General features: G+C 34.6%; 1 protein-coding gene across 1 annotated transcript in view; it reads right to left on the bottom strand.

Moving 5' to 3' along the window:
• Positions 1-14,783, bottom strand: part of CABCOCO1 (ciliary associated calcium binding coiled-coil 1) — a 152,952-nt gene that overhangs the window by 87,264 nt on the left and 50,905 nt on the right. Inside the window, exon 6 of the mRNA XM_055308745.1 lies at positions 13,581-13,750. Coding sequence (XP_055164720.1) covers positions 13,581-13,750 — 170 coding nt within the window. The remainder of the gene's footprint in view (positions 1-13,580; positions 13,751-14,783) is intronic.

The following is a 14,783-nucleotide window of genomic DNA, read 5'->3' on the forward strand; positions in this document are numbered from 1 at the left end:
CCCACCCTCCCAGTCTTAACCAAACCTCTATCTCTCTCAGGAAACTGTCAGTCAACTTTCCACATCTTGCTAATGAAGTGAGTTTTTCAGGGAGGCAAGAGGGGGTGATGCACAGGATTTATGAGAATATAAGCACCAGCCACTTCTGACTACAGAGCTACTCTTTCACTCTGGGATGTATAATGTTCCCAAATTACTGATAAAATGACAGTAAAGCAATGAAAAATTTTAGGAAGAGGGACGCCTGGTTGGCTCAGTGGTTAAGCATCTGTCTTTGGCTCAGGGTGTGATCCCAGAGTCCTGGGTCAAGTCCCACATTGAGCTCCCTACATGGAGTCTGCTTCTCCCTCTGCCTATGTTTTTGCCTCTCTCTGTGTGTCTCTCATGCATAAATAAATAAAAATCTTTAAAAAAAATTTAGGAAGACACTATAAATACTAATTTGAAATTTGTTTCATCTGGATTCTTTTCTATCTGTAGGAATTAGAATGAAGCAAAAAACTACATAATAATTAAAAACTGGTTTAATTAATGGCAATTGGTTCCTTTCCCATAGCCTCCCTCCAGATTGTCTTTTATAAGTTAGATATATGAAATATTGCTGGATAACTAAGCTTTCCTATATCATTCTAAGGGGAGCTCAATTATTATCGAACATTTTTTTTTCTATGATAAACTTCTTTTGAAACTTTCTTGGGATAACTTCAGAAATGAAATATTTGTTGGATAAAAGCAATTCAAAAATGAATGGATTAAAATCTGAATAATTTTATTACTAAAATGGTATTAATTAGAGATGCAAAGAAAAAAGAAATTCTTAGATAATTGATTAAAATTCTAGATGTAACTGCACTTATCAAGCACAAAATACATTTATATGACTATTTCCTTATGTTGAAATATAATCGACACTTTAAAATTGTTTTTCTATGTCTAATGTCTATCTATAGATAATGGCTTTAAAAATTAGGAGAGTTATAATTTCACTTATCTAACTGAAATATTTGCTCTTTTAAAAATCACATTTAGTTATGTGATTAAAATATGAAAGATTAAACCATTTAAATAGTAAAGGCTGTTAGAAGCAAAATTTATCTTCAAAAATTTAGGGTAATGAAAGAACATGCTGGACATAATTAGTTGGAAGACTTAACATGGTACCTTATAACTGCTACTTACTGGCTAGGTGATCTGAGTTCCATTTTCTGTGTCTATACATGAGAATAAGACCACTTTTCAAATTTATAGTGCTGTTGTGAGGCTCAAATAAGACATGCATCCCAACCACTTGGTAAACTGAAATGATATGTACACTAGTATATTATGTGTGTATAATGCTTTCTAGAATCAGCCTAGAGCTGGCAACTTTTGATGTAGTAGTAGAGACGGTGAGTTCTCACTCACTGGGGCTGATGCCAGTGACTTTAAGGAGTTATTTAATCTTTCTAAATCTCATTTATTTTTCTTATTTTTAAAATGGGGAGAATAATAGAACTATTTCAAGGTTGTGTGTAAATTAAACGAGACAGAATTTGGAAAGCAAATGCACTGTCACTGGCACAAGTTAATCCTATCCAAATGTTATCTATTACTAACATTCCTATATTGGAGAAAACGGTTCAATTTCATAGAACTAAGTATTCTATGGTTACTTAACTAATATTCATGTTATCTACAAGGGAATAAATCTAGGCCCATGGACCTGGAAAGAGGTCAAATGCCCCATCTGATTCTCAACAGCTAGTCCCTGGTCAGGCTCTGGAACAACTCAGAAATGTATAATGTTTGTTTATAAAGATTTATTTATTTATTTGAGAGAGACAGAGAGAGCAGGATTAGAAGGGGCAGAGGGAGATGGAGAGAGAAACTTCAAGCAGACTCCACCCTGAGCACAGAACCCAACCTGGAGCTTGATCTCATGACCCTGAGATCAGGACCCCAGCCAAAACCAAAAGTCAGAAGCTCAACCGACTGTACCATCGAGGCACCCCAAAATGTATATTGTTAAGAGCACTGTACAAATCGTATGTAGCATAATCTTTTAGTTTGATCCAATTTGATTTCAGATGGGTTGTCTGCAGTATGCCTTGTAGTACAAGTTTGAGACAAGGAACAGATCAGAAACTGAATCAGTAGAAAAGACAGTTCCCTCACTAGAATTCTATTAATGGTCAACCACACTACAGCTAACAACCCAGATTATGTTCTTCAGTGCTTTTTCTATTAAAATGTTGCTGGATGGGAATGTTCACTGTGGGCTCAGGACTCCACCACCTCTTAGTTTAAGTATAAACAGACTTTACCTCTTTCTCTGGCATGCATGGCTAAAATTATATTCTTTCCCAATGATAACTATAATCTTGTTAGGTTTAAAGGTTTGAGGGGATTTTTTTTTTTCTGCCAAAAGGAAAAATTAGATCTCTTGCTTTTTTTCTGGTTAGGCTTTACATATGTACTTTCACTCTCTCCTAGTTTATGAGGAGGCTGGATGGATCCTGCTCAAGTTTTTAAAATTCATTTTTGAACTGATATCAACAATATAAAATTTCACATAAAAGAAATATTTTGAGTCAGTTGTACGTTATGGAAAAAATTTAAAATGGAAATATCTTGTCAAATTTGGAATGTGAGATTCATGAAAATGTTTTACTTTTCTTTATTCTGTTTCTAGTTTGTGAACACTCAGCTAAAGGGTTGCAAAGCATAGGACTGTTCACGTCATATATTCTATTTTACAATTTAATTTTAGTGTAGGTGATATATTCACATGGTTCAAAAAACATATGTGAATACATATTGTGAAAAGGCTCCTCAACCTTTGTTGTCACATGCCCAGTTCCCACACCCTTCCCTCAAGAAAACTTCCCCCAGTGTTACTAAGAAATAATTAATATATATCACTGTGTAAGTTTAAGGCACACAGCATGATGGTTTGATTTATTGTGAAATCATTGCTGCAATGGGCTTAGCTAATGTTCATCTCCTATAGATACAATAAAAAGAAAAGAAAGAAGGTAAAGTGAAAAAAAATTCTTTGTAATGAGAACTTTTAGGATTTACTCTCTTAACAACTTCCCTATATATCACACAGTAGTATAACTGTAGTCATCATATTCATTATATCCTAGTACGTATCTTGTAACTAAAAGTCTGAACTTGACCACCTTCTACCTCTAGTAACCACAAATCTTATCTCCTTTTCTATAGGTTTGGTGTTATGTTTCTTTTTTTGTTATTGTTTGTTTTAAATTCCACATGTAAAGGCGATTATACGGTATTTGTCTTTCTCTGTCTGACTTATTTCACTTAGCTTAATGTCTTCAAGTTCCATCCATGTTGTCACAAATGGTAGGGTTTCTTTGGCTTTTATGGCTGAATAACATTCCATTGTTTTATATATCTCTCTCACAACTTCTTTATCCATTAATTCATCAATAGACACTTAAGTTGTTTCCATATCTTGGTTATTGTAAATAATGCTGCTATGAACATAGGAGTGCAGATATCTTTTTGAGTTTGTGTTGTTGTTTCCTTTGGATATATTCCTAGAAGTGAGATTGCCAGACTATGGTTGTTCTATTTTTAATTTTTTAAGGAAACTTAAAGCTGTTTTCCATAGTGGTTGTACCAGTTTACAGTCCCACCAACAGTGCACAAGGGTTCCCTTTTGTTCACATCCATGACAGCATTTGTTATCTCTTGTTTTTTGATGATGGACATTCTAACAGGCATGGGGTGATATTTCATGTGGTTTGAATTTGCATTTCCTTAATGACTAGTGGTCTTTTCATGAAACTGTTAGTATTTTGAACATCTTCCTTGAAGGATATCTTCCTTGAATAGAGATTCAAGTCTTTCGCCAATTTTTAAATTGGGTTATTTATTTTTGTTCTATTGAGTTGTAGGAATTCTTTATGCATTTTAGATACCTAAAGTTTTTATTAGCTTTTTCTGTATTTTCCTAGTATTTATATATATATATAACAAAAACATAAATTCTCATTTTTGTCTTTCATAAACAAAAGCACACAATTCTACAACTCGCCTTACTTAATAACAATATACGATTCCCCATATAATACCTAAAAAGCATTCTCATTCTTTTCTTTTTACTGCTGCATAGTATTCCATGTTACATATGGGCTAACCCTATTGATAAACTTTTAATTTCAGAGTAGTTTTAGCTTACAGAAAAGTTTCAGTAGTATCACAGAGAGTTCCCATATACCCCATACAGTTTCCCATATTGCTAACATTGCTGTGGTACATTTGGCACAACTAATGGACAAATATTGATACTTCACTATTGCCTAAGTTCATATTTTCTTTGGATTAGTTTAGTTTTTATAAAGTCTTTTTTTTCTATCCCAAGACCCCATCAGACTTGCCCTGGTTTTGAGAAGACTGGCCTTGACGGTTTTGAGAAGTAGTAGTTAGATATTTTGTAGTATGTCCTTCAATTTCAGTTGTCTAATATTTTTCTCATGATTAGATAGTGGTTAAGGATTTGAGGGAGGAAGTCTACAGTGGCATTCTTATCACATTATATCAAGGGCATATGTTATTTGACATAGCTCTTGATGTTGCCAGCCTTAGTCACCTGGCTAAGATAGTATTTATTAGGCTTCTCTACTATAGAGTTCCTGTTTATCCCCCTTCCCAAACTGTCCTCTTTCGAAGGAAGTCACTGTGTAGCCCATACTTAAGGGGTGAAGAGTTGTGCTTTCTTCTTGAGGGTGAATTATCTACATGAATTATTAGGAATTCTGTATTTTACCTAGTTGATTGTTTATACAAATCATTAATTTGTATCAGCATGGATTCAGGATGCTAATTTTATACTTTGGATTATAATTCAATACTACTATGTTGTTTTGTTCAAATTGTTCCAACTTTGGACATTGGAAGCTTTTCAGTTGGCTTCTCTATTCCATTGACATGCCGACATCATTTTGATTTTTGAGCATTTACTCTTGGCCACTGCAATATGCCTGACTCATCTTTTATGTTCCCGGCTCCAGGTCTACAATCAGCTATTTCTCTAAGGAGCCCTGGTTCCTTTTATTGAGAATTAAGTTATAAACCAAGACCTGGTTCCTGGGTATGCTCATTGATACTGGATGTCATTGCTTCTAAGCCATATCCGTGGACAGAGCTAAGAAGAATATGTGCGTACATTTGACAACTATATATCTGTATCTACATTAAGTTAAATATGAGTTCATGCTGATGTCTCTGAGTGATATTCCTAATTTTTTTGCCTTTACAAACATTATTGCAACTAACAACTTTACATATGTATGTATGAGAGGATATGTAGGATAAATTCCCAAAAGTGGAAGTGCTGGGTCAAAGGGTACATTGGAGTACAAAGGGTACATTCATTTTTTTTTCACTGTTCAAAATCATCCTTATTTATTTGGTTATTTAACTCTTTCCCTCACCCCCACCCACCTCCCCGAGGATAAGCTCCAAGAAAGCTGTGATGTCTCCCCTGGTACTTTGCAGAGCCTGGCAGATAGAAGATGCTCCACTAGGATTTGCCATATGAGTGAATTGGCTTCTTTCCATGTGCAGGTGCCTTAGCCTGCTCCTGCTGGAGGGTGAATGGAGACAGGGAGGAGGAAGCAGGAAACCCTTGAGTGTGTACTTGGTGGCTGGTTCAGATGTCCTCGATTGATCTAATGCTCTTCGTTGGGCCTGGTGCAAAGATTTCTGCTTGGTTGGAGAAGAGGGGCTGGGCTCTGGGAACTGCAGCCCCAGAGCCCCTGAGCTCTGGAGCCTGCTGTGCCAACCCCCTCCTCCGTGGCCAGGCTCTCCCAGTTAATCTGCCTGCCCACAGACTTTTTTTTGGGGGGGGGGAATGCAACAACTTTATTGAATGAAAAGTGCAATGAATTTTGTCAACAGCTTAAAGGGGGAAATTAGACACCTCCCCTCAAGCGCAGGACCAAGTGCAGAGTGGATTCCTTCTGGATGTTGTAGTCGGGCAGGGTGCACCCATCTTCCAGCTGTTTGCTGGCAAAGACCATCCCCCCCCTCTGCTGGTCAGGGGGATGCCCTCCTTTTCTTGGATCTTCCCTTTGACATTCTTGATGGTGTCACTGGGCTCCACCTCCAGAGTGATGGTCTTACCAGTCAAGGTCTTCACAAAGATCTGCATGCCCCCCCTGAGGCAAAGGACCAGGTGCAGAGTGGACTCCTTCTGGATGTTGTAGTCAGACAAGGTGCACCCATCTTCCAGCTGTTTGCCGGCAAAGATCAACCTCTGCTGGTCAGGGGGATGCCCTCCATGTCCTGGATCTTCGCCTTGACATTCTCGATGGTGTCACTGGGCTCCACCTCCAGAGTGATGGTCTTACCAGTCAAGGTCTTCACGAAGATCTGCATGACCCCCCTGAGGCAAAGGACCAGGTGCAGAGTGGTATATTTCTAAATCTGATAGATAGCTGCTAACTAATCTTCATAAGGGGGATTTAAATATATACTTCCATTAGTAATACAGGATAGTACCTATTTTCTTATAGCTTTGACAGCTCAAAATGCTATCAAAATTTTACTTTTATCAATCTGATATATGACAAATGACATTTGTGTGTAGTTTTAATTAGCATTTTCCTTATTATCTTTAATACTAAACTTTTCATTTGCTTAAGAATAACATGTATTGTGGCACCTGAGCAGCTTGGACGGTTAAGCGTGGGACTCTTAGTTTCAGCTCAGGTCATGATCTTGCAGTCATGGGATTGATCCCTGTGGTAGGCTCTGCACTCAGTGCAGAGTCTGGAATTCACTTCAGATTCCTTCTCCCTCTCCTTTTGCCCCTCCCCCTTCATGTGCACTGTTCTTTTTCAAATAATAAATCAAACCTTAAAAAAAATAAAATAATCACTTGTATTTATTTAGTCATATCCTTGACTTACTCTTCTATTGCATTATTGGTCTTTTTCTTCTTACTTCTGCATATTCTTTTTATATTATAGAACTTAATAGTTTGTTGGTATCTGTAATAATTTCCCCAGTTTCTTATTCTTGTAATTTTTCTTTTGTTATAAAGTTCTTCCCCATCCAAGGTTGTAAGAAATTAATCCATGTCTTCCTACAACATTTTTATAGTTCTAATTATTTTACATTTATTTAAGATTTTATTTATTCATAGGAGACATACAGAGAGAGGTAGAGACATAGGCAGAGGGAGAGCAGGCTCCTCACAGAGAGCCTGATGTGGGACTCGATCCCAGACCCCTGGAATCATGCCCTGAGCAGAAGGCAGATGCTCATCTGCTGAGCCACCCAGGCAACCCTAATTATTTTACATTTAAGTAGTAAAGTGACCTATTTGGAATATATTCTGGTATATGGACAGAGAGAGGGCTGGATTCAATTTTATCTTTTCTAGATGGACACAATATTATTTATTGAATAGTACATATTCTCACCATAGATTTGAGATGTCATTTTATTAAATACTGAATTCCAATGGTTGGGTCTATTTCTAAACTTTTGGTTCTGTTCTTTTGGTCTATTTAGTCATTAACCACTGTGTTCAAATACTTAAGATTTTATTACACTACTACTACTGCTGCTAATAACAAGATATGCTATATATCTCATTACACTTTTTAAAGACAATTTGTATTTGCCTATTTTCCATATTTTTGTTAGAATTACCTTTCCTAGTAAATCACCTCTAGGCCAAAACATCAGCAACAAAAAACTGTGTTGGTATTTTTATTGCAATACTAATATTATACATTAACTTAGAGAGATTCAGCATCTTTCCAAGAGTGTTTCCAAGAATGTTGTAAGGTTTTTCCAAATGTTGAAAACTTCATTGTGACCTTTAAAAGTGCTCTGAAGTTCTTTTAATATAGGACTTGTACATTTCTTTTTAAAGTTTATTCTTAGTTTCTTTTTTTTGTTAAAGCATATATATTTTTTCGTCATTAAATCCCTTTGTTCTTCTGTGTAAATACATATTTTTAAAATTATTAGATTTCCTGTTTTTACTTAATATTCTTTTTCTGTACAAAGATCCCATCTAAGATACCACCATGTACTTAATAGTCTTTAATAGTCTCCTGAGGAGTCTTTAATAGTCTCCTGAGATTCCCCTAGAGTGATCATTTCTCAATCTTTTCCTGTTCTTGATAACCTTGTCAGTTTGAGAGGTACCAAATAGTTTGTACAATGTTTCTCAATTTGGGTTTGTCTAATGTTTTCCTCTTGGTTGATAGGAATTATGGGTTTTGATAACTTTGCCTATTTTTGATAGGATTGTTTTTTTGTTTTCTTTCAAGAGTTCTTTGTATGTTACAGAGACAAGACTTGTAAAATATGTGACTTACAGATATTTTTTCCCTGTTTGTAGCTTGTCTCTTCATTCTTTTATAAGTGACTTTTCATAAAACCAAAGTTTTATGATTTTATGAAGTCTAATTTATCATTTCTTTTCCTCTATGTGTCATGTTTTAGGTGTTATATCTAAGAACTTCTTGTAAAACCTTAGGTCATGAAGATTTTCTCCTAGTTTTCTTCTAAAAAATTTATAGTTTTACATTCTAACTTTCTATGATCAAATTAGAGCTAACTGTATCAAGTAAAAGGTTTAGGCTGAGGTGTACTTTTTAAAAATATAGATAGAAGTTGTTCCAACATTTGTTGAAAAGGCTACACTGTTCTGTTGAATTGCTTTTGCATATTTATAAAAAAGAATCAGATGACTATTTTTAAGTCAGTGTATTTCTGAATTCTACCTTCTGTTCCATGATCTATGCATTTATCCCTTCACTAATTCAACATTGACTTTATTATTGTAACTTTATAGTAAGTCTTAACATTGGGTATATGATTTTTGCAGCTTTATTCTTATATTTTGTTTTAGATATTATAATTCATTAGCCATTCCATATAAATTTAAAAATCAGCTTGAATATGTCTAGAAAAAAATCCTGCTGGGATTTGGATTGATACTGCATTAAATCTACAGCTTGGGAAGCACTGACTTCTTTACCATGTGGAAACTTCTAATCCAAAAATATAGTATATTTTTCATTTATTTAGGTTTTATTTCATTTCTTTTGTCATCATTTTGTAGTTTTTTAGCATACAGATCTTGTACATTTTTTGTTAGATCTATACTTAAGTATTTCTTTTGTTTTTTGAGCTATCGTAAATAATGCTATTTATTAAAATTTTGGTATATAATATATATTGCTAGTACATTTAAATACAATTGACTTTTGTGCTCTGACATTATTCCTGCAATCTTGCTTAACTTACTAGTTCTAGGATTTTTTTTTATTGTTTAATTTTTTACATAGACAATCCTTTTATCTGAGAACAGGGACTGTTTTATTTTCTCCTTCCTCTTTATCTCTTTTTCTTACCCTATTGCACTTATTGCTAAGACTTTCAGTCCTATATTGAATAGGAGTGGTGAGAGGAGACATTTTTGTCTTGACCCTGATCTTACAGGGAAACCATCTGGTCTTTCACTAAGTATAACAATAGTTTTAGATTATTTTTTTTTAGATGTCTTTTATGACATTGAGGAATATTACTTAGTTGTCTGACTCTTTTCTAAAATAATGAATGGATGTTGTATTTAGTCGAATGCTTTCTCTGCATCTATTTATATGTTAATGTAGCCTTCCTTCTTTATTTACATTGATGAGATTTTCAAATATTGAACCAGCATTGAATTTCTGGGATAAACCCCAACTGGTCATGTGTACTGCTTTTTTTATATGTTGCTTGATTCATTTGGTAATATTTTGTTGAAAATTTTTTTAAGTTTATGAAGGATCCTAGTCTGTAGTTTCTCCCTCCTCCCACCTCCTTTTGCTCTTGTTGCTGTTCTCCTCCTCCTTCTCCTCCCCCTCCTTCTCTCTCTCTCTTTTTCATATTCTCTGTTAGGTTTTGGTGTAAAGATAATTCTAGCCCCATAAAATGCGTTAGGAAGAATTCTCTCTTTTTTTTAAATTTTATTTATTTATTCATGAGAAACACAGAGAGAGAAAGAGGCAGAGACACAGGCAGAGGAAGAAGCAGGCTCCATGCAGAGAGCCTGACGTGGGACTCGATCCTGGGTCTCCAGGATCACGCCCTGGGCTGAAGGTGACGCTAAACTGCTGAGCCACCTGGGCTGCCCAGGAAGAATTCTTCTATTTCTGGAAGAGATTATGTATAATTGGTGATACTACTTCATTAAATGTTTGATAGAATTTTCCAGTGAAATATCTGGTCCTAGAGATTTTTCCTAGAAGTTAAATAATTCAATTGCTTAAATAGTTATAAGACAATCACGATATCTATTCATCTTGCACAAGTTTTGCTGGTTTGTGATTTTTGGAGGACTTGGTTCATTTCCTTTTTGTTTTCTAATTAGTGTACGTAGTGGTTTTTTCCTAATGCTCTGTTAATGTCTGCAGAGTCTGTAGTGAATCCTCTTTTTTTTTATACCTGATAATGATACTCTGTGCCTTTTATAGTTTTTCTTTCCTTAGTCAAATTTTGCTTCATGTTTATCAATTTTATTGATGTTTTCAAATATCTATATTTTGGTTTCATTGATTCTACTTTTTTTTTCAATCTTATTGATTTTTGTTCTTTATTATGTCTTTCTTTTCTGCTTGATTTTTGCTTATTTTTAAAAACTGGCTTCCTGAGGTTTAAGTTTAGATTATTAATTTTAGATTTTTTTCTACTATAAGCATTTAATGATATAAACTTCCCTCTTATCATTGACTCAACTGTACCACATAAATTTTCATGTTTTCTTTTCACTTATTTAAAATCTTTTCTAATATCTGCTGAGATATATGATCCATATACTATACAGAATTTTGTCGTTTAATATGTTTGAAGATTTTCCTGAAATATGTTATCAATTTCTTGTTCAATACCTTTGATCTGAGAACATATTTGTATGATTTTAATTATTTTAAATTTAAGGTTGTTGTATGACCCAGTTTATGGTCCACCTTGATCATTATTCCATGTGCATTTAAAAACAATGCCTATATTCTGTAATTGTCAATTAGATCCAGTTGGTTGATGATGTTTTCCTCTTGGTTTAGCCTGTTTGTTGTCCAGTCATCCTCTTGAAATTATGAATTTATGCCTTTTGTCAAATTTGGGAAATTTTTAGCCATTGTTTCTTCCAATGTTTGTTTAGCACCATACCCTTTCTCCTGAGACTAACAATATATGTCTATTAGAACTTTGGTTGTCCCACAAGCCCCCGAGGTTTTGTTCATTTCTTTGCCAAGCTTTTTTTCTCTGTGTTTGTTGTTCAGATTGGATGACTGCTATCATTCTATGTTCAAGGTCACTGATTTTTCCTTTGCCTACTCTCAATTCTGTGATTTCTATCTAATGAGATTTTAATTTTGGTTATTGTATAATTTTGTTCTAAAATATCCATTTGTTTCTTCTTTATACTTTCCTTTTTATCATGGTTCTTTTTATTTTAACATTTATTTCAAAGATGTTCACAATTATTCATTTAAGCACTTTTATAATACCTGTTTTATAAGTTGAGGATTTTTTATTTTTTATTTATTTTTTTAGTTAAGGATTTTTTTAAAAAAAATATTTACTTATTCATGAGAGATACAGAGAGAGAGAGTCAGAGACTTAGGGAGGGAGGGAGGAGGGGAGAAGCAGGCTCCCTACAGGGAGCCCAAGTGGGACTTCATCCTGGATCCTGGGATCAAGCCCTGAGCTGAAGGCAACCGCTCAACCGCTGAGCCACCAGGCGTCCCTATAATACCTGTTTCAAAGTCTTTCACATATAATCTCAAAACTTATTTCCACTTATTGTTGGCATCTATTTATTATTATTTTCCATGCAAGTTGAGATTTACATGGTTCCTTGTTTGCCAAGTAATTTTGGCAATGGTGTTGAAAGATTATTGTTTAGAGACATGTAGTATTCAAAGATTCTATAAATATTTGTTCATTTGTTCATTAGGGGAAAAACAGCCAAAGTCTGTCTGATCAGTTAATACCATACAAATTCTTTCATTATCAAGTAGAACTATTTTTTTCTTCTATTGGTACAGTTATTTATCTTTAACATGGCACTACATACTTACATATAAGCAAAGATAAAATTCTCCCACTTGCAGAGAAGGAAAATAATACTTTCTTCTCCTCATATACAAGAACTACCAATTCTTGGGGCCCCTGGGTGGCTTCGTTGGCTAAAGCATCTGCCTTTGGTTCAGGTCATGATCCCAGGGTCTTGGGATGAAGCCCCTGGTCAGGCTCCCTGCTCAGTGGGGAGCCTGCTTCTCTCTCTCTCTCTCTCTCCCTTTGCTGCTCCCCCTGCTTGTGCTTTCCTCTGGTTCTCTCTCAAATAAATAAATAAAATCTTTAAAAAAATGAATTACTAATTCTTCCCTCATAAGGGTGACTAGGAGAAGGAAGGATGCATAAGGCACGAGTGGCTTCTGTTAGTTTTGTCACTTCACTTAAAATTTCTCCTGCTAGAAACTGAGGGATGGAGGGAGGGAGGGAGGGAGGAAGGGAGGAAGGGAGGGAGGGAGAGAGGAAGGAAGGAAGTGCGAAGGAAGGGAGATGGGAAGGAATGAAGGAAGGGAGGGAGGGACGGAGGGAGAGAGGAAGGAAGGGAGGAATGGAGGAAGGGAAGGAAGAAGGAATGGAGGTAGGGAGGGAGGGAGAGAGGAAGGAAGGAACGAGCAAGCTTTAAACTGACATAAACATGTCTTTCAATTTAGACACAAATACCTTTGTATTTATAGTGCTCAAGGCCTTTTGATTATATACTTTGAGATTCAGGTTCTAGTTTTGGCAGTTCTCAGCTTGCAACCTTGTTCACTGGACTCCTTGCTCAGCTTTGAGGTAGTGGTTATAATAGAACTCCCATGCAGGAGTTGCTCTGAAGTTCAATAATGTATGTTAAAGATTAGAACCAAACACATAGAGCTGGCAATATATCAGTGATAGATTTCTTTCTTTTCTTCCTTCCAAGAAGCAATTATATTTATTCTGAAACAAAATTTATCACACTTAAAACTGCTCTAAGGAAGAATCTCCAAATTTCCTATAGTAACTCGTTCCAATATTATGTAAGAAAAAAAAGTCACAAAATCTAAGTGCATGCGAGTAATGTCTATTTAATAAGGTTTAGATATCCACTAAAGTACCTCTTCTCATTAGTCATTCTGAGATATCCCAGTAACACTTGTAGGTAAGATGAAATGAAAACAGTTCAAACAATGAAAAAATACCAAATAAATGTGAACTACTTGACATTTTGGGGATAGATGGCATTGATAAGATTTTTAAAAATCTGGCTGTCAGATTTTTATATCTTTGGCAAGTTAATTAAGAGAACTTTAGCTTGTTAAATACTGTTTGAAATTTTACACTTAATGAAGGTCTGAACTATATATCTTTGCTCGATCCAGAAAAAAAAAAACCCATAATTGTCACCGAAGGAATTACAATAATTTTATTGTTCCTAATTTTAGGAACTTTTCCTTAAGAAAATTAGAGAGTGAACTAAATTTTCTTTTCTTAAAAAAAAAAAAAGAAAAAAATGTACTTACTTCTAAGATTATGAAGTAACATATCTAGTAAAGTCATAAATTTTATATATTGAATAACAGAAAAGTCCATTCCTCTAGCCCACAAAAATCCAGATACATAATAATCTAGTAGAATGGCTTCCTTTAAACAGGTGTGAAGGTTTTTGAAATTCAAAATTTTTTTCAGTTTTCTGTAACAAAAAGAAAAATCCAGACATTAAAATCAGATCAGCGAATGGTTCCTTTCCTAAGTTTTGAAAATGCAGATATTTTTCTTGAATGAAAATTCTATAATACCCTTAATCTAAAAATATCCACAGTTCTATAGAAATCCTAAGTCCAAAATGACATTCAAAAGGGAAACAGAGGGAAAAGGAAGAGATACAGCAAGTTCAAGCATTCCTGTTGCTCCTCTTCCTCCCCTTCCTCTATTCTTGTAATTCTCCTCCTCACCTTCCTCCTTCTGTCTTCAAAGTACAGTAATTTTACTAGCATTTTCTTCTCTGAAATTCAATATCTTTTTCCATTTATACAATCAAGATTGTTTCTGACAACATTCTGGAACTATCTTGTTAAACAAATATCTGTCCTGTTTTCTAAAGAATTCCAGTTATGTATGTTTTACTTATTTTGTCTATAGCTGTAATTTTCTATTAAACTTCAAACATTTTTTTCAAATCATTTCATTTTATATACTTTTCTCAATACTGTTTTCTAGGTCCTTTAGTGTTCTCAGCAGTGTTACTTCTCCCTTGGGCTGCTTAGAGAGCTCACCTCCATAAGATCTTTTCTTTTCTACTCTTTGCTTTTTAATATTATTTATCCCCCTTTAATTTCTTATCTATTCCTTGAGTTTTTATATCTGTTTTATGTGCTTGTTGTGATTGCTTCATAGGTTTTTTTTTTTTTAATTCATGGTAAGTGTTTGGCAGTATAGACTCTTCATCTGTCATCTCCATGCTGTTCTTTTTAATTAAATATTTGACCTAAATAGTTGCATGTGTTCTTTGTTTTTCTTTTTTTTTTTTGTTCTTTGTTTTTCATTTTTATTTTTTTAGTGTTTGATTATATGAAAATGAAGGCAACTATTTGTCTCAGAGTATTTTAGTGAAACTTCTTTAACATCCCTCTATCCTTGCTCTTCCCCAAACCTCTTCACCACTTCCCCTAGTACCATTTGAATCTTAACCTTCAACTTGAATTGCAGGGCTGAATAGTCAGCAT

Source organism: Nyctereutes procyonoides, unplaced genomic scaffold, assembly GCF_905146905.1.
Source record: "Nyctereutes procyonoides isolate TBG_1078 unplaced genomic scaffold, NYPRO_anot_genome, whole genome shotgun sequence".
In the NCBI taxonomy this organism is placed as follows: Eukaryota; Metazoa; Chordata; class Mammalia; order Carnivora; family Canidae; genus Nyctereutes; species Nyctereutes procyonoides.